General features: G+C 43.5%; 1 protein-coding gene across 1 annotated transcript in view; it reads right to left on the reverse strand.

Moving 5' to 3' along the window:
- Positions 1-998: 998 nt before the first annotated feature.
- Positions 999-20,641, reverse strand: part of LOC308117914 (rapamycin-insensitive companion of mTOR-like) — a gene marked incomplete at its 5' end in the record, with an annotated part of 40,402 nt that continues 20,759 nt past the window's right edge. The window contains 17 exons of the mRNA XM_080477034.1: positions 999-4,353; positions 4,645-4,783; positions 4,874-4,997; positions 5,468-5,626; positions 6,471-6,563; positions 8,238-8,319; positions 8,900-9,077; positions 12,145-12,823; positions 12,922-13,145; positions 14,509-14,615; positions 14,697-14,789; positions 15,465-15,552; positions 16,439-16,542; positions 16,609-16,687; positions 18,507-18,583; positions 18,654-18,818; positions 20,271-20,397. Coding sequence (XP_080333160.1) covers positions 4,273-4,353; positions 4,645-4,783; positions 4,874-4,997; positions 5,468-5,626; positions 6,471-6,563; positions 8,238-8,319; positions 8,900-9,077; positions 12,145-12,823; positions 12,922-13,145; positions 14,509-14,615; positions 14,697-14,789; positions 15,465-15,552; positions 16,439-16,542; positions 16,609-16,687; positions 18,507-18,583; positions 18,654-18,818; positions 20,271-20,397 — 2,599 coding nt within the window. The 3' untranslated portion in view covers positions 999-4,272. The remainder of the gene's footprint in view (positions 4,354-4,644; positions 4,784-4,873; positions 4,998-5,467; positions 5,627-6,470; positions 6,564-8,237; positions 8,320-8,899; positions 9,078-12,144; positions 12,824-12,921; positions 13,146-14,508; positions 14,616-14,696; positions 14,790-15,464; positions 15,553-16,438; positions 16,543-16,608; positions 16,688-18,506; positions 18,584-18,653; positions 18,819-20,270; positions 20,398-20,641) is intronic.

The raw sequence follows: 20,641 nt of genomic DNA on the forward strand, positions 1-20,641 counted from the left end.
TTTCAATGTTGTTCCTAATATATCTTAATTCAGGTCTGTTCATCTGAAGGCAGGACAGTTTTAGTGCATTAGGAGTTCTGCAGGTTATTGAAGGAGGACAGTCCATTTAAACACATTTCCATCTGGCACAAACAGTACATTTGCAAGCATATCATATCATTTCTGTGATATCCAGTCAGCTGTCACCCTGAAATGGGCAAATCATTAGAGAAGATATCAGTATATCTATGTTAATTTATGATTTACTTTACATTCTTATATTGGACATGCTCAGTCAGTATTGGTGCCTCTGGTAGTGAGTAGGAAAGTTTTGAGGCCTCATAAACATCAATGCCGCTCATTCGAACATCGTTCAAACTGTTTTGGGTTTGGTTCCAATTTAACTTCAGACTGACTCACTGTGGATCTCAGGCACTTCTCAACAAATTTGAAGTAACTGTTTAATTCCATCTTTTAAAAAAATCAAGACACTTATGTTTTATATCCCTTAACTCAGAGCGTCCTGTTGCATTGTAATACTTCAATTAGACCAGTAGATGTCACCTTCTGCTTCTGCTTCTGCTTTTGCATTTGTTTCTCTTCCTCTATCCTTTTTTTTTGTCTAATTTTGTCTTGATATTCGTTCTTTTATTAACACACTGTCTATTCCCTGGATAAGATAAGTTCACGCTAGAAGCACATATAAAACAAACCTCCCGGTAAATGAGACAGAAAGTTCAAATCTGTAAAATCAAGATGATGTCACTCTTAGTAAAAGTCAGAAAAAAGTCATGATTTGTCATTATGTCTCTGCCCTTAAAGGAGGAGCCACCCAGACACGAGGGGTGGCAGATGGAGGACAGAGCAGCAGTGCACTGTGTGTGTGGTGATTTGTGTTAATAATGAAGTATGGTGAAGTGGCGATCGGACTCCGTGCCTCTGTGTGTGAACCTGCCGGTGGCAGGGACATCTGCCACACTGGGTAAAGACAATAAAGGAGCATTCATTTTCTATATGAGTAGCTTTTTAAATGTTTTATTCACACTGTTTCAGTAGCAGTAGAACCTTATCGTTGAGCATTAAAAAACTGATTCAAACCGCTCCAGTCCTCACAGACATCACAACAGTGGACCCCAACAGTCAGTCGGTTCTCAGGTCTTTGCACTGGATTCCTGTCACACCTCTGCTCTACAAAGCTCTGAATGATTTTGTCAGTTCTTCTGTGATTCTCATTCATCTTGACCTCAGAGGTCATCTGGATCAAACATACAGACACTGCTCTCAGTTTGTATTCACCAAATATTTGGAACAAACTCCATGAAAACTGCAGTTAGAACCATTATTAGAGCCAGCGGCATCATTGCTGAAATTGTTCTGCGCTAATAAAGCTGGCATGCTTTGTTAGTGTCAGGAAAGTTTCCTTCCCTCAGTTTGTCTAATCATCTTGTGTCACCCGTGTCTCTCTCCTTTCCCAGTGTATAATTACTCCTTTCCCTCGTGATCATATCACCCCATCCTGAAATTCCTTCACCGGCTCCCTGTCTCACTCAGAATTGACTACAAGGTCTCCCTCCTCACCCACCAGTGCATCTATGGCCATAAACCCCTGACCTTCAGAAATACAAAGGAAATGTATTATTAGTTATTCTTATTATTAAATGTTAATAACATGTAATCATGAATCATGTAGCGTGAGAAAGAGAAGAAGCTCAGTGCAGTGTAGGTCCTCCAGCAGCCTTAACCTGTGGCAGCTTAACTGGAAAATGGTCCAGAGTGTCGTGAACCAGTTTTAATGGTAAACTTTATAAAATATAAAAGTCTTGAGCTTAACCCTCAAAGTAGAGACTGCGTCAGCGTCTCAAAATAAAACTGGGCGCTGGTTCCACAGGAGAGGAGCCTGATAGATGAAAACTCTGCCTCCCGTTCTACTTTTAGAAAGCCTAGGAACCTCCAGGGGGCAGCATTCTGAGAACCAAGTGTTCTTCTGGAGTGATATGGGACTTAGGATGTATTCACATTCCTGTTTGATCCGGACTGGAATTCTCTTCACTGAAAAACTGTTTCGTTTGAGCGACGTGAACCCACGTACTCTGAATCAGAGCTAACAAGCGATCTCTGCTCCCCTTGAAATTCCCGGTCGCACTTCACTTGCAAACAATCTTTCTAGTGAACGGGGTGAGACGATGGGTGAGAGGACCAGACATAGAGCACAATGAATTCTGGATAGGAAACAAACTAACCATGTGAATTGGAAGAAGCAGATGCGGAAAGAAAAAGTTGGACAATATCTTGCGGGCAGCTGTGGAGGAAGGCGTTCATTGATATCTGGTCTGAAGACTATATATCGCAGCGGTTTGTGGCTACACATTAGCCACAAGCTAATTAGCCTAGCCACCATGGGCTAAAGGGGCAGTATTTCCACTTTTAGTCTTCTGGTCAGTATTTGTTTCGGGTGACAGCATCGCAAACCAGCAGCTGTTGTAAGTGCATGACATTTTCCAAGCGTTTTGATCCGGTCCTGCCCACCCCCACCCCCACCAAGTCAACCGAGTCGAGGACTATCCGAATGTGAAAGGCGTCTAAAAGCTCTTTAAGACGTGCCTGATTGTTTAGAGCTTTATAGGTCAAAAAATATATTCTATTCTATTCTAGATGTAACAGGAAGCCACTCAAGAGACGTTAATATTAAAGTGATGTGATCTCTGGCTGGTTCCTGTCAGGACTCTCGCTGCGGCATTTTCAATCAATTGAAGTCTTTAATATTAAATCCGACCAAAACTAAAACATTTGCAGATTCATTGCATTTCATCGTCAGAGTTAAAAACGTGACAAAAAGTCTAACTTGTATCAAAGTTATCAGATGTCACGATCATGGCAGACCCAAAAGCAGACTTAGACAAAGCCTGGAGCTTACAGAGTTTATTTTCAGCTCAGGAAGGCAAATGTGTCCAAAGGGCTCATCCAAGTGGATGGTCTTTGTTTATGCAAACAAAGTCCAAAATCCAAAAGAAAAGGTGACATGAGAGAGCACAAGGAAAGACACAGAAGTACTAATGGCACTTCTCCACTAGTATCTACTCGATCTGACTCAACTCGCCTCAGTTATGTTCATTTGGCGTGGGTGGAGTCATCAGACCCTTTCTCCTTCTGCACAAGTAATGACAACCAACAGAATCTGTATCTCCTGATGTGGGGCGAACCTGCATTTGGAAGAGTTCAGTTACAACTCTGCATTGGATATCAGCTCAAACTATTAATATTCCAAAATTTGGATTGTTACAATCATGCTTTACTGTGAAGATGTGCTTCACTGTCTGGTGTTTTGGTTTAACTGGTGCCCCTGTTAACTTGTGACCTACTTCTGCCACCAGCTGTTAGTAGCGACTGATGTTAAAGTAAGATGGGATGATACTTTGAAATTAAATGAAGATGTGGTTAAACGGCATTCACTAGAACCGCTATGTATTTTAGTCAGGTTTTTTAACATATGCTGTGACCAGGGACCGGTAACCAGGTAACTGAAACACCAGTTAATCCAAAACACTGGTGGTATCTGTGGCTCGGCGATCTCTCGATACTTGTAGTGAGTCACTCCATCCAACTCCTTGAAGCGTCAAAGGAGAGGTGAGTCGTGGAAAAGCTGCATAAGACAATCCGGCACAGATACACGGGGAAAGAGAGTTAATTTACAGCGGGAGTTAAGGGGACACAAGTGAAACGCATCACACAATGAGATGCATGGAAGGAGGACACACAGGAAAGACAAATGAGAAGAGACAGATACCAGAGACGAGTACAAAATAAAACAGGAAGGATGAAAACTCACAGACACAACTAAGACACACTAGGAGTACTGCCACCAGACGGTGTTTAAAAGAAACAGGACTTAAATTAAACAGCTGCTGTTTTTCACCTCTTCAAAAATAACATTTTCACCTGGATTTGGGTTTTGTGTGTGCAGATTAAATTCAAGATTTCAATCATTAAAAACAGATAGAATGCAGTCAGCTTGTTTTACACTTGATGTGCTGAACTCATACACAGATATGTCATACAACCCGAATCAGAATGTTTGTGTGATGAAATGAGCCTGAATCCAATAAAAACAGCGAGTGAATTCCTCTGCTGATTCAAAGCTCAACGTTCTGCAAGTGAAGATGTTATGTTGTCACAGTGACATGGGAGGATAAAAACATGGGACAGCTCAGTTTGTGTCTTCACAAGCAGCATGTGCACACAGCTGGAAGGGATCTGGGGCAGCGGGAAGCAGTCACAATGAAGATGATGGCGTCTTCAGGCTGAATTAGGGTCAGAGTGTGGAGCGGAGGTCTTCTGCACATACAGGGACAGGATGCGCTCTGCCACTTCATACATCTAAGAAACACACACACACACACTCGGGAACATCAGAATATTTTGTGTTTTTTGGTCCAAGACATAGTGTTTTTCTGCAGTTCTCTCACTAATGGAAGTGATGATGTGACGTGTGAAGTCATTTTTATGATGGTCTTTTTCAAATTGTTAACCAAATCTGAGTCCAATTATTCTGTGTATGATGTCACTGGTCAATAAAGCTAATTTGAATTTTGTTCCACCTATGACACTGCATCTTTTAACTGCTGAACAGGCAGTGGATTTGAACTTTAAATTTGAAGTGAACCTTACAGGGGTGAAAGACACATCTTGGAAGAGTTCCTGGATGAAACGGCGTGCAGGCAGGCGGAACTTGCAGTGAGCCAGCAGGTTGGACACTTCTGAATATAAACAGATGTCATCAAACGCATGGGGAAACTTCTCCTTCATCCTAATCAAAAAAACAAAACAAGAATGACTTTACTCATCCTTGGAGGCTCAGAGGTGTTAAGGTTCAGGTTTCACAGACGTTCAGCCTCACTTCAACAGGCTGTTCTCCTGGTTTTTGGTCCCAACAGAAGAGCTGAGATTGACCACAAGACGAAGCACCTCCTTCCTGAGCGGGACTCGACCGTCTGGAGCATCCTCCGGGATGAACTTCACTTCTACTCACAAAGAAATGTTGATTTGTTTTATCATCACAATTCTGCTGTGCCATCACAAAGTTTCTTCAACAGGATATCAAAGTGATGCTGCAAACAATGAGTCTAGAGATAGGACTAAAGCCAGACTATCAGATGAAGAATATAAACCTTTTAGAAAGACTTAGTCAGAGCCCAGACCTAAATCCAACACAGATACAATGAAATGCACTCAGAGTCCAGAGCTGACATCCTGAGATGCTGAGCGGAGTAAATTCTGGAAGGAGGGGTCATCACAAAGTCCTCCTGATATTTAATAAGTAGTGTTGAGACTCTCAGATGGAGACTGGATGGAAAGGTTTTGGTAATTCTTCAAAGAGCCACATTTAAGGCTCTATTAAAACCCCCTCATACATATTCATTATAAACAACACGTTAGCATCACTCTTAAGCTTACACTCTTAAGTTAAGTTCAACATGTCCTGAGCACGCACCCAAAACCAGCTCTGCACTGCCAGTGCTGCCCACTGACCCCTGGGACACAATGTCACTGCATCCAGACACCCCCGACAGGCCGGCTGGGACCGTGACCTCCAGCTGGCTCCTGAAAGGTGGAACGCTCTTCTCCGACTGTGGGGGGACTTCTGCTCTATCTGAGCTAGGAGGAAAACAAAGTCCCTTCAGAACGTGTTTGATCTGAGCGCAGCTCAAGGCAGAAGTACGACAGAACGTCAGTGTTTGGTAACTCCTTCACATCATCTGTCTTCCAGCTCTCCTTCCACTGATATGCTGATGACATTCAACTCTATATCTGCTCATTCCTTCCTCAAACTAATACCTGCTGGCCAGTTCGGTTTCAGTCAACCCCCCCCCCCCCCCCCCGGACTATGTTAAGTCTCCACACGTCATCATTCAAGACATCACCCTGCCTTTTAGGAAAACCTATTCATGACCCTGGAATGACCTTTGTCTCCAATCTCACATCAACCAAGTAGCACAAACAGCTTTCTTTAACATCTGTAACCTTTCCATCTCCATCCATCCCTCTCTTTCTCAGGAGCTGAAATACTAATTCATTCCTTTACTATCACAGCATTCTCCGGTTTCACCTCTAAATTCCTACAGAAATTTCAAGACGCTAAAAATCTGCCTGATTCCTCATCCAAACCCGCTCTCACATCCTCCAGAACCTCCACTGGAGAGGCAGAGTCTTCCTCCCCCCTCTAGCTTTCACTCTCCAAATGACTTTGTGGCTGCAAAAACCTCAGCACCTTTCAGTTCTTGTTTAATGTTTGAACTGCTTCATGTGTCGTTTACTTGATTTACTTTGCTTCTGTTCATCATGTTTTAGCTGTTTGTGTGAAGCATCTTTGAGTCATCACATCTGGTCAACACAACATGTTTCCTCCATGTGCTTCACAGCTTCTTATTAACATGGAGCCAGTGATGAAGACCACAGTGATGAAGAACCACAGTGATGGAGGAAGAAGCTCACACCTTGGCTGCTGCTCTGACAGTGGAGCTCCAGTACAGACAGAGAAGAACAGTACAGGCAGTTGTTCTCTTGGTGCTCCTGCAGGCCGGTTACATCTGCACGCACACACACACACACACACACACACACACACACACACACACACACACACACACACACACACACACTGAAATAACTCAAAAGCATTCATTAATTGAGCAGGTTAGTTAGTTTTCCAAAACTGCTCACTGTGTTTCTGAAATCTAAGAATTTCAGTTTGCATCCACAGAGTTTTAGTTTCAGGGGTTTATTTATGGCATTTTAACAGTTTCAGTTGTTTTCTCAGTTTTACAGGTTTAGTTTTTTTTAACCTTAATAAACCCTTTTATTGGTTTGAACTATTTCAGGTTTTTGACATTTCATCCAGTTATTCACTAAATTCCCTCCACATCTCAAACACACTTAATTAAGCATCATTGGCAGTCAGTGTTGCCACAGTTACATTGAAAAAGTAATCTAATTACTAGTTACTTCCTTTAAAAGTAACTTAGTCACTTTACTGATTACTTGTTTTAAAAAGTAACTAAATTAGATTACAAGTAACTTTTTAGTTACTTTGAGAAGCTGGCGACAACACCCCCCCCGTCTCAACATGTAAATGAAAACCGTTTTTTCCAAAAGCTCTGCTGATCACCGCCTCCTGCACCCTGATGATGCATATTTAACCTTTGACCTTCATTCTTTGTTGTTTTTATATCTGATTCACACTTTTATTATCAGATGTTTACTATTACTGGTATTTTTTATCCAGTGATGTAGCTGTAGTCTCTTGTTGCACTAGTTATTTATTTGCACTGCCTGCTCTATGCGACCTTTTAATTGCCCTCCAGGAACAAATAATGTATTTGATTGATTGATTGATTGATTGATTGCTTGAAAAAAAGGGGCGGGGCTTCCTGCCAATATATCTTTTTACTCAGGAAAATTACAAAAATAGTGTAACATCTCTGCAGTTGTGTTATGGATGCAATGTTTAGTAATGATGTTTGTTGGTTCCGATTCTTTTATATCACCTGAACGCACCATTAGAGTGAGTTGGCCTGTGATTGGATGAGACTGGTGAAGGAGGCGGGTCATGTGAGCCTGAGCAGAGACTGCATGCACTGTGTGTGTGTCCATTTGGAGGAGAATGAAGGAGCGAGGGTTCCATGAAGCTCCGCCCTGAACTGTGATCATGTACACAGATACTTTTTGAAAAAGAGTCTTTGGGTTGGAAAAGAAATCAGATCAGCTGCTGTAACAATTCCAGTCATCTGGTCAAAACATTTCTGTCACTGAGACACAGAAAAAGTACAACATTAGAAAGTTGCACATAGTAATGGTCATACTATTCTTAATAATGACTAGTCCTTGTAAGAATACTAATACCACCTCCCTGCTGTTGTAGAATCAAAACACTTCATTTTTAGAAGTCAACAAATTCTACAATGGCCACTCAAAACATGAAGTTTTAATATTTTGGTTATTTTTATGATTCTGTTTACTGACCATCTCTGTGGTAAATAATCAACTGTTTTGTAGTTGTTTTTGACATTTTATGCGTACTCGGTTTCACTCATTAAAGTAACAAAACCACAAACTGCTGCTTTGGAAACAGATTTTGGGGACTTTTGATTTGCTCATCTTACCAAACCTTGAGGTGAAATGTGAACTAGTAGCAGGACGGAGCTTCACCACAGTGGTTCTGATGGATGTGTTCGAACCAACACAGTTCAATTATTGACTCTCACCGTCTGAGTCTCCAGGGGTTAGTCCAGCAGGGAGCTCCTCGGCAGGTGAGCTCGCCCTCTGGAAATACGGGCTCTCTTTAATCTGAAAACATAAAAACCACCAATCTCATCCCACTCAGGAATCCACAGGAGAGTCCCAGGCTCCGTACACACGAGACAAATTGATATTTTTTCTCCGCGCCATTCTTAAAAACTTTCAAGTCCACACGGCACCATGAAAATGACTCAAAAGGACATGGGCCAGGCTTATAGGTGGGGTTGTAACTCTGCCATAGAAATTCACCAAAAATGGATAATAAAACACGGAGGATTGAAAAATCTAACATCTGGTCTTATTAAAGCGACGAGCATCAGTAGCTTCTGCAGCTCAATCGGCAGCATGTGGTCCGTCACTCTTGTTGCTAAGTGACGTCGCGGAGGGTTATACTATTACCGTTATAGGTCGAGAGGTAGGACGATTACATCTTTGTTTTCAGAGAATGTGTGTCACACATCAAGGCCGAGGTGGAGTTTTAGAGTTTCTCCACTCTGAAACCCGTTTTCAGGTTCCTAAAACGCCACGCCGTGTGGATGATCAGCCAGAAGCGATGCGGTTACATGAAGGGGCGTTGTCGTGAGGACACGTCCCCTGAGGTTGACGACGTCAGCTTTGACGGTCCTACCTGGAACATGTTGCTGATGTTAACAGGTAAGGCCAGGCCGATGTAGTCGTGAGAGGAGCTGAAGGTGGCTTTGGACACAATGGAGCGAACAGATGAGGAGCGCTGCAGCGTGCTCTGGTTGATCGGGCTGAGCAGCTTTTCTTTGTCCAGGGAGGCAAAACTCAGAGCTTTCAGGAACCTGAGATCAGACATGAAGAAGATTTGTGGATTTCCATTCCAGGCATTGTTGCTTTATTTATAGATCTCTCTCAATAAATAAACCCCAAAAACCTGTTGCCTTTGTTTTCTCAGTGCTTATGAAGCTCTGTTCTGTTCTTGAACCCAGTGGTAGAAAGTAGAAAACACCACCACCACAATCAAACAGTAAACAGAGCTTGTGCTCAAGTCAAACATCAGTAAAGACTCCAGTTGAATTTAAGTGCAGATAACTTTGTATTTATATTTTTTGAACTTGTAAAAGTCAGCACAGTCTCAGTTCTACACATGAAAGCCAACGCAGCAACAGTTAAATCCAGTTGTGAATAAATAAGGCCTTTCACAGTGGTGTAGTGGTTTGCAGAGCACAAGGAAAATCCCCTGGTTCAATTCCTGCCTCAGGACATTATGTGTGGATTTTTAAGACAAACCAAAACATATGGGGTCGTCTTTCCAATATTATGCATAGCCCAGTGAAACATATTAATAAATACTTGTTCATGATAAAAGATGGTGAAAAGAACGATTAAGATACGTACATATTTTTGGTTTCTTAAAAATATGTGTCTAAAAGTTCATGAGAATGTTTAAAAATACTTACATTTATTTTATTTCATTTATTGTGTGAAATTTTTTTCTAAATCTTTGAGCGCTATCTTTCTGGAGAAATGTCTGTGGTCACACACGCAGTTTACTTGTTATTTGGATAATGAGTGTGCATGTAAGTAAGCTTGTGTGAGGTGTGCACGTGCATGTAGGCGTGTGTGTGAGACGGGAGAGGAAGAGAAGATGGAGCACTGAGAGGTTGAACAGTTTCAACAGGTTCAACATGCTCACACGTTCTTCAGGAACATGGCTTTGCCTGATGGTGCAGATAGAGATGTAGAATAGATAGAGATGGCAACATTAATGGCCATTAGAGTCCGGTGTCGGTGATGATGTGTTCATTCTTTCTTCAGTTTATGTTGTTCTTGGATAAAAGGACGAGTTTGAAAGGGAAGATATTAGAAATCTTTTTCAGACTTTTCAGAATAGCGTGAAATCACAACTTAAGTTTACATGATGCATTTTATTACATATCAGAGTAACTAAACCCTATTAAAACATAATTAAGAACTTTTCTTGTTGGCCTGGAAGAAGTGTGTCTGACAGAATTGAAACAAAACAAATAAAAACATTTTTTTATTTGGAACCTGTTCTTTTACATCCTTAAATAGCTAAGACTTTTCTTTACAGAAATTAGAACTCATAACTTCATACTTCATTTGCATACCTAAAATGAATATTGCACAGAGTTAATCTGAGTTCTCTACTACAATGAGTACTGTGAAACAGCTCAAGGACCTCTTTATTCCCCTTGAAGGTTTGCTTCATTCATTCTGGTGGTTGTTTATATCTATATCTATATCTATATCTATATCTATATCTATATCTATATCTATATATAGATCTATATATATAGATTTCTATATATCTTTATATGTCAGCCAACGTGTGGGACGTACAGCACATGCTCAATGACCAGATTCTCTGTGTGGAGGAAACTACCCGCACTCCTTCTTATTGCGCTTGGTGACTTTAACAGAGGTGAAACCTCACACATGAATTCCTCAAAAAAAGACAGTTAATTAAATGTCCAACCAGAGCCATATGATACTATACTAAATATTAGGGATGTCCCGATCCGATCGGCAGATATCGGATCGGGAATCCAGCCGATCACCCCAGCGATCTAAAAAACAAACAAAAAATACCCAAAACTTTTTCACGTCAGCGGCCGTAAAACGGGCCCCGTTTGCGACCTGCCGTAATCTGAGGTTAGCAGCCCATAGACATAAACATACAAATTATCTGCCTCGAAGCTTCGCTTCAATCCCAACGCTTCACGGTGGACGTTAGCGCACAGAAAAAAACTAGCATAGTCTGAAATAAAACTTCTTTTTTTTTTTTTTAAGAGGAATTGAATTGTTTATTCATTTAAGTAACTAAGTATTTTCTGGCTTGTATTACTGTTAAATTAAGCTTAATTACTTTAATGAAATACACTTTTTTTTAATCCAATTAATTAATGGTCAGAATAATGGACAGCTGAAGCCCTATATACATCATGGTTTCTGGTTTGGGACGGTAATTAAAGTGCAGCTTGTATCGGGTGAGGCTTACTGATTATGTCCACTCATTGTCCATCTCTCTCTTTCTTTGCTATGTCGTTGCTGACAAGGAGTCCTTCAGTCTAACTTCAGTGGGAATCCTGTGCATAGATAAGGAACAATAGCATTCTGCATCCCAAGGGATAAATAAAGCAAAGTCTAAAGTCTAAAGTCCTTTTTGGACTGATTGATGCCCTTCACCTGGACTAACCAAAGTCCATGAAGTGCACGTTCTACTTTATCCAGCAAGAAGAGCTACTCAACCTGGGTAAAAGTGAGCTGGTCCAGACACTTAAAGCTTTTCTTCCCCTGTAAGGTCCAGGTGCGCATGTCATTACATTTCTTTCTGCTTGAATGAAGAGCCCTTATTTTGTTTGTAGAGTTTTGATGTTCTGGGAAGTTTTGTTTTGAAGTTTGTGTTTTTGTCCACTTTCATTGTGAATTTTGTTTGTTTCCACGCCGCCAGAGGGAAGTGGGTTTGTTCTGTTTTTATTGTACGCGAACAAATGATGTATGGAAATAAAAAGAATGTACATTTGTATTCAGTGTTTTCTTTATGTAGTTTTCTGGGTTAATTAAACAGAAATGTATACATAAATGTACTTTGAGGTTTTATTTTGAGTAAATTGACAAAGCAATTGAAATAATACATTTGAAAGTTTAATCAACTTGGCACTCAGTGTATTTAACTTAAAAAAAACTAAGTGCAATCACTGACCAAAGCAATTGATACTACAGATGATTTTGAGTTGAATCAACTTGGCGCTCAGTGTGTTTAACTCAAGCTTTTAAGGTAAATGCACTCAAGCTTTATGTACATTGTACTTTCTTTTTTAAGGCAACCGGTTTCCTCACATTTTTTAAGTAGAATGAATTCAGACGGGTTTACAGTGTGTGTACCTCTGTGAGGTCTGTCTGGAGTCCAGACGGCCCGTGTTCATGGTGATAACGTCAGCGAAGAGGATGTCTGTGGCCGGGGACACCAGCACCTTGCTGCAGGACAGAGATGGCTGGATGCGCAGCTGCTGCAGCCTCCTAAGGGTGGCGTAGCCCTGAGCATCCCGCGGACTCGTGCAGCTGCCGTGGGAGCTTGAGGACTTGAGTGTGGTAGATGGCTTAGCTCCTCTGGAGCCCGAATACGCCAGGGTGCGGTCCTCCGACCTGCTCAGGGCACTCACAGAGGGGGACTTGAAGGACTGGGTTCTGCGGGGTAAAGTGCGATCAGAACCAGTTGAGTCCATTGACACGAACCGGGACTTGTGAATGGAGGGAGGGGATAAGAGTGAGTGGGTGGTCTGAGCGGGTTGTGTGCTGGTTCCAGTGCTTACAGGGACAGAGTTCAAAGAAGGCAGAATGTCTTTGGACAGGCTGGAGCTCGGGGAGCTGACACCACTAGATCTGCCGTCTGTGTTCAAGCTGTGGCTGCGCATTTTAATCTGACCTCCACCGACAGCCAGCTGAGGTCCATCTCCAGCAAACCGCTTGGAGCTTTTCGCTGTCTGGACCCTGGATTCATCCACTCCCCCACCATTCTCCAGAACACGCCCGTCCTGTCTGCCATCGTCCTGCAGGCTCAGACCTGTGAACCGCACAGCAGCATCTAATTTCAGCAGGTTCTTACCGTGTCGCGTTCACAGCACTTGTTTGTGTTTCTGTGACTGGACAGTTGAATCTTACTGGTTTGTGTGGAGTTGCTGTCGTGACTGGTTGAGGCAGTGGAGTGGAGTCTCTCGGAGACAGAGGACAGTTGGCTGCAGGGTTTAGTTGGAGGCTCCAGCTCCTCTGGGAGGACAGGCCACAAGGTGTTGAGGCTGTGCCTCACTGCATCCCAGCCATGCTGCTTCAGCGTGTCGCAGCCCTGCCAGGTCTTACTGATGAGGCCGAGCGCATACAGACACGTCCTGCATAGAGGCACAGGTGGAGTTTACAATGATGGTATCTCAGGACATAAATAAATTCATTTCTGAAGAAAGTTCGGCACTCTGGGCTCCTGCCGAACAAAATGACGTCATTTAGAAATTTGGTTTGTCTGGGCCGAACTATGTAGGTGCCGCACTGCCGAAACTTCCACACTGCGGTGTGCTGCGCATGCACTTTGTAGCTCACTAATGACTGTATCAATTATATTTTAATCCTGTTTAGTATGCAGCCTCGCTACTGTACGAGTCCCGCAGCTCGTTAACATGTCGGAGGGTGGATTTACGTGATGCACCTGAACACATCACTCAGCTCCTGCGTTTAAAACCAGACCAACATCGCGACTCGGACACAAACTTTCTCTCTTATCGTGGAAACAGTTCAGCGAAATTTCTGTAAACATGTGAAGCGAGAGTTAAGCTTTGCAGTTGAAAAGTTAAAACACTGCTTCACAGAAGTGTGCCTGCTGCAAGGGGGCGTGGCCTGCAAGTTCGACAGCTTCTTCTTGGAGTATGATCTCTTCTGCAGAAAAAGGTTTTTTTTTTTAGCAGGTGGCTGACGTCACAGCCAAACTTTCTTCTTGTTCTTATGACTTCTTAATGGGAGTATACAGGGGCCTTCAGGATGAGGTTTCTCAATGTATAAGTACTATGAGTAGTATGAGTGAGTATGAGTAGTATAAGTGGGTGTGGCCTAGTTTAATGAGAAATGAGGTGATCCTCCATAAGATGTTATCTACCATCATATTCCGATATTCTGAACTCTCAGGGCCCACTCTGAAGTGACCTGGAAGCTCTAAAGTCATACAGGCCATGATAATCTGCAAATAATGCAATAATTTGGCCATTTTAAAGCATCTGCAAAGCAAAGAAGCAAAGAATAATTTGCCAATGATGTAATAGAAATACAAAAACTCTCAACTTAAATTATCTTCAATAATTAATAGTGCTGCATCTTCAATGAATCTATAGCATGACTACATCCACAATAGTTTTCTTTGATAAGAGATAAGAAATCATATATGAATAAAGTATTCAATAATGGAAGTCCCATTTATAAATTATTGCACCGCTGGCCACATTCATAACATTTTCATGGGATTGTTTTCAGTTGAGTTCATGATTCAATGAACTGATAAAAGTACACCAAACGGTCACAATAAGGAGATTAAGTTTCATTTCAAGTTCACTGCAGATGCTGTAAATAGAAAAACTTCAAAAAATTTCTATCATAATTTTTTTTAAATGATCTGTGGATCATATGTGAAGTGAACTGAACTCTGACTTTGTGATAATGACACGATATAAAACCCCTAATTACAATGACAACACACACACGTACGCCTACCCTCGGACTGAGAGAACCTCACAATGGTGGGCCAGAGACACCAGGTCAGGGATCAGCCCATCCTCCTGCAGCAGCTTCACACCCCAGTTTGAAGAACCAATGTGACCCTGGATAAAAGGACCGCTGATGAACAACTGGAAAATTGTTTCACATCAAACATTTCAAATCAGACAATCAAATATGCTGACCAAGGCCCAGAGTGATGCCTTGAGCTGTTTGATTCCCTCCCAGTGCTCCAGGACTGGATATCGAACCATGTTGCTTAGATTGGGAACCACATCCTGCAGGACAAAGAGAAAACAGATCAACACTATATGACAGTGAGTTAAGAGCATCTCCAAGTCCATTTTGTTCTGGATGTTCTTCAATGTCCTGTTTTCGCAGGGATTTTTCATGTAGGCTGGTGGGATTACTAAAAGAGTCATTAGGTCTGGTCCAGGTGTGATAGAGCCCGATAGACAGACACCACCTCAGGCTGCATACCCCGGGACGCGGTACCCAGATACACAAAGGAACGCAGAGAAATGCCGCCACCCCCGAGGCCCACACACACACACACACACACACGGTGGAGCAAATTGGGGCATAGCTCCCAGCACAGGTGTGGGCCCAGCCGTAGCCAGAGCACACAGAGGTGCCCACGCACACCCTATTGTAGTCTATACATGTGCCAGAGCCCAAGCCAATGTCAGCTTAGGAGATGTGCCCCGAGCATGTCGGAGCCATAGAGGACACAGCAGACCCACTACCCAACTACCCAGGCACCCTCGAGTCTAACACAAGGCGAGCCAGCAGTTTTTCAATTAAAAAAAAGAAAATGAAATCAGACATTTTTCAGGATATTACATTTTTTGCTGTAACATTATGCTTCACTGAAAAACTCCTGCATGTCTTCACTGTTGAGGTTGAATTCCTGTTGAGGTCAAATCTCAGAAACAAGCAACTAAATGACTGACCTGGATCTCAAGGAGCTGGCAGCCAGTCTTCTGCTGAACCAGCTGACCATACAGGTGAACAGGCAGGTAGACGCTGGGCCTATGGAGCCTGAAACAGCACCACAGGAGCAAACAGGAATCACATCTCACTTAAAACAAGGCTGAGTTCCCCTTTTTGGTGGCGGTGCCCGCTGCGGCCCCGGGGGTGGGAACCGCCCTCTGCCTCCATCTTCCACCCTCCCCTGGTGGAACGGGCTGGCCCCTGCTGCCGCGTTTCGGGTGTGCCTCACTCCAGGATTTTGTGTGAGCGTGTGTGTGTTCTGTATATATATATATGTCTGTTGTTTTTGTGGGCGTGTGTGAATGTGCGGGGGGGTTGGGGTTCCCTAACCGCTGTCTTCCAGCCGGGTTCGTACTGGGCCCTGCGGGTCTTAGATTCTGCTGTCCGGCCGTTGGGAGGGGTGGGGGCTTCCTGCCCGGGTCCTCGTGCGGTGCCTTGTCGGGGTGGGTGTTGTTACCCGGGTTTTAGGCCGGCCGCTCAGGGGTGGGGTGGGGCAGGGCAGGGGGGCCCAGCTGAGCCAGGGTCCTAGCAACGGGGGGACCTCCCTCCCCCTCAACCCCCCCTACCTTACCTCACCGTACTTCACTCTACAATAGGGAACAGTGGGGCGGTGCCTAGGGTGGGGGGGTCCAGGCTACTTCACTGCGGCCTGGGACCTCCCCCGACTTTGCACTGCCCACAATTTTAACCACACCGAGTCACGCAGGGTCTTGAGGGGGTAAGCCGCTTTCAGGACAGAACGCCCGGGCCCCGCTACCCCTCAATTTCAAACTGCACCTTAGACGCAAACATTGCATCCACCTCTTCAAAACACAAAGACACACCCCTACATGCGGGAGATGGGGCTCCCCCCAGAACCTCCCGCTGTGGTCTCACCCCGGCCTGGGGTGAGTGTGGCTGGAATATGGGGGGCGCGCTCGCTGTCCACCAATACCTGCTGCGGTGGACAGAGTCGTCTCCACGAATAGGCTGGTGGTATGTAGTGAGGGCTTCGTTCAGTTGGCCCTCTATCATATCCACATAGGTCAGGTTGTACTCCTGTGGGGAGACAGCAGCATCAGAATGTTTACTTCATGCAAGGAAAAAAATAAGTGAGGCTTGTACCTTCTGCCATTCCTCCAGCTGCTTCTGGATATATCCTCTCTCACTCAGAAAGGAGAATCCCTTTGGAATAGATGCAAACCTGGAGATGACACAAACCAGGAGAGATCACTGTGGAACTCCATCCATTTGTTCATCTGTCCATCCATCCATCAAATCATCTGTGTCTGCAGTTTTTCACGTTTTTAACCCTTAACAAAATTTGAAAAAACAAGAGGAGCTTCAGGTTCAAAGAAATCATCCACACAGGAATAATTTTACTGACCAGCCCAATGGATGTCACTCCTTGTGTTACTTTATTATCCTTTCTATTTTAATGTACACAGAGCTGCAATGGTCCAGAAACCCGAGGGACATGCTTTTTTTCTTCTTCTCAGTTTGCCTTTATTTAAAATGGAGCAATTGATCATTAACCCATCCATCCATCCATCCATTGTCTTCCGCTTATCCGGGGCCGGGTCTCGGAGGCAGCAGTCTCAGCAAGGAGGCCCAGACTTCCCTCGCACCAGACACTTCCTCCAGCTCTTCCGGTGGGACCCCAAGGCGTTCCCAGGCCAGCCGAGAGACATAGTCTCTCCAGCGTGTCCTCGGTCTGCCCCGAGGCCTCCTACCGGAGGGACATGCCTGGAACACCTCCCTAGGGAGACGTCCGGGGGGCTTCCGAAACAGATGCCCGAGCCACCTCAGCTGGCTCCTCTCGGTGTGGAGGATCAGTGGCTCTACTCTGAGCTCTACCCTAGTGACTGAGCTCCTCACCCTATCTCTAAGGGTGCGCCCTGCCACCCTACGGAGGAAACTCATTTCAGCCGCTTGTATCCGGGATCTCGTTCTTTCATAGGTGAGGGTAGGAACGAAGATCGACCGGTAAATCGAGAGCCTCGCCTTTTGGCTTAGCTCCTTCTTCACCACGACAGACCGATACAGCGACCGCATAACTGCAAACGCTGCACCGATCTGCCTGTCGATCTCACGCTCCATCTTTCCCCCACTCGTGAACAATGAGAGAATGAGAGAATGAGAGAAATGAGAGAATTTGTTCCAGGCAGTGGAAGGTCAACAACGCCAATACAACAGAGGGGCCAAGTTAAGGCAAATCTTCAACGAGAGACAAAATACTTGTGTTGCTCCCCACATTCAGCTCTAAATTGCCAGCAAAGTGGAAAGCAAGTAGGGGACATGGACTATGAGTTTTTCACCCGGACAAGGGTGGGTCTACACAGATCTACCATCCCAACCTCCTGAAAGCATGGAGAGAGGCTGAGTCTCTTTATCTGATGTCGGCATTAGCTGAGAGAGATGAGTTGGTGCCCAGGTGCCAAATTCCACTAATTTTATCTCCCTCACTTTCCATCATACCAAGTAAATATACCAGCACACATCAACCTACAAATTCAATTAACTCATAGAAACATCTTTTAATGAGACAAAAATCTGACATTCCATGAGAGCATGAGAACGTTTTTTTTAAAACAGGTTCCAGAGTGGGTACATTTTATAATGCTACCTCGGTTTTGAGGTGTGGATTGGCAAGAAAATTTGCGGAAAACGTGTCATCGCTCCACCAAAAATCCCGCGACCATCTCCACAACTTCATCCAATAACCACAACAATGGCAGACGACATGCTCCAGGTTGTGCTGCAGAAGCTACTAACCGGTTTAGAAAGGCGATATGCTACATTTCTTTAATACACGGATGAGCAGGAGTCTCTCTGTGTCTTCTTCTGCGGTTTTGGTGTATTTCTGTGGCAGTGATAGTACCATCTAAAGGCCTGGTATATGTACTACATTATTTTGAGTCGTGTTCATAGTCACATGTGGATGGAAATTCTTTTAAGAATGACAGGGAGAAAAAAGGTTTTGTCTAGTGTGGACAGGCCCGGAATAAAAATGAAGCCAGTACCTGAGCAGCAACAGCATCCCCTTGTCCCCCAGGTGAGTGAGAGCAGGTCTGATCTCAGTCAGGGCATGAAGATTGGTCTGAAGCACAACACAGAGCTCAGTGGGTGTGATATGAAGTGCTTCATTCACGTTGCGGCTGCAGCCTCACCTTGTCCTCACAGGCTTCATCCAGGATGTCCAGCGCCTCCATGGAAACCGCTCTACTGCGGTCATGAAGCTGAGTGACCAGCAGCTCAATGCCCCAGCTACTGAAGAACTCCACACCAGCACGAAGCATCACCCGCAGGTGTTTAGTGGCATACAGCCGGCAGGTCTGTGTCCAAACCAGGAGACACAGCAAGGGACAGAAGAGACACAAACAGTTCCTCATGTTGTTCATATTGAGTGTGAATCAACAGCTCAGCACGACCTACTTTACTTCAAATCTAAACTGAAGACACCAGACATCACAACACTCAGACAGATTAACAAGACAGTGGTACAAGGGTCTGCAGAGGTCTACAGAGCGTCTACAGGCATCTACAGAGGGTCTGCAGTATTCTGCAGGGGTCTACAGAGAGTCTGCAAGGATCTGCAGGGGTCTACAGAGGGTCTGCAGGGCTCTTCAGGGGTTTGCCGTGTCTGCAGCCCTCAGCAGAGAAGACATATGAGGCTCATTATATATTCTAAAGTAGCTTTCTTAATTATGTGAGAATCGAAATTTCTATGTTTTTCAATAGAATTTCAGCACATATCTTAGCAGAGAAGTGATTTCTGATTTGTCGTTGAAGGAAACAGAAGCTGTGACTCGTGGGGAAAATTCCAGCTGTTCTAATTTTTTATTTTCGATTTATATTTTATAAGAACACAAAAGTATTTGACATGCACTGAATATTTATTGTACAATTTCAGATTCTAATTTGCACATATTAACATTTTGTCCACAACTTCACATTGTCTGATTCGGGTGCACAAAAATGTTTTGCACCAAATAGACTTCAACAAAAGGAGCAACACATGTAAAATAGGATTTGTGCACCTGTGATTAAGAATTTGTAAATGTTAGATTGTTGTGTTGCATTCGTGGAGAGAAAAGAAAGTCCACAACCCATTGAGGATGTGACCTCAAATTTACTAATACACAGATTCACAGGCTCCCATGCTACATGTTCATTATCTCACACAATGAAAATCAAATCAAGTGCTGAAAAAGTAGACTTTGAAAATTTGGTTAAAACTGTTACCTAATAAAATAATGTTTTAAAGTTGATTGAATTGAGATTGACTAAATTAAGAACGAATTCAGAAATGGAAGATAAAAACTATAATATTGTTTAAAAACAGAACATAAATTAAATATGGTTTTAAAACTTAGCAAAGTAAGTAAATATCATTTAAAATGGAATACATATATATTAAAACAGTACATGAAAATAAGGTGACTTTACTTGGACTTGACTTGACAAAACCTATGATTTGATTGAACTTGACTTGCCCAAGAAAAAATGACTTGAGACTTGAAGGTTAAGACTTGAGACTTGCTTGTGACTGTCACAGGTGTGACTTGGTACCATGTCAGTTAAAGTACATGAACGTCATGATGCACTGAACGTTACTATCACTGATAAACAGTCTTCATTCTCTACTTGTTTCAGTGAAACTCAAAAATAACTTAAAATGAGTGTGTCTGTATGATAACCACCATATCTTATGTACATTGAATAATCCAGATGTCATTCTGGTTTTCAAATGAATAATCTGAGGGGAGCTGAGTGTGTGTTCTCACATCGGAAGCAGTAGTGAGGATTTTGGACAGAAGGATGCGAGCCAAACCATCTCGACTGTAATCCAGCGTGGAAATAGTCAGCTTCAGTAGCTGCTCCGGATTCCTCACACTGCACAGTCTCAACAAGCTGACGGGGAAACAGCAACAAACGGCTCACGTCAAAAGTTACAGACACAAGAAAAGGTTTGACAGCTGACAACCACTGGCCAACCCGTGGTTCAGTGACTTCACCAAGTCTTGCAGACTCCAGTTCTCAAGTGACTGATTATTTTAAGATCTACATGATGAGTGATATTGGGCGATAGCTAGATGGGAGTGTGGGGTCTTTCTTTATCTGGTTTTAAAAGAAGACTAATATTCGCACATTGGGG

Source organism: Lipophrys pholis (genome assembly GCF_963383615.2).
Source record: "Lipophrys pholis genome assembly, chromosome: 12".
In the NCBI taxonomy this organism is placed as follows: domain Eukaryota; kingdom Metazoa; phylum Chordata; class Actinopteri; order Blenniiformes; family Blenniidae; genus Lipophrys; species Lipophrys pholis.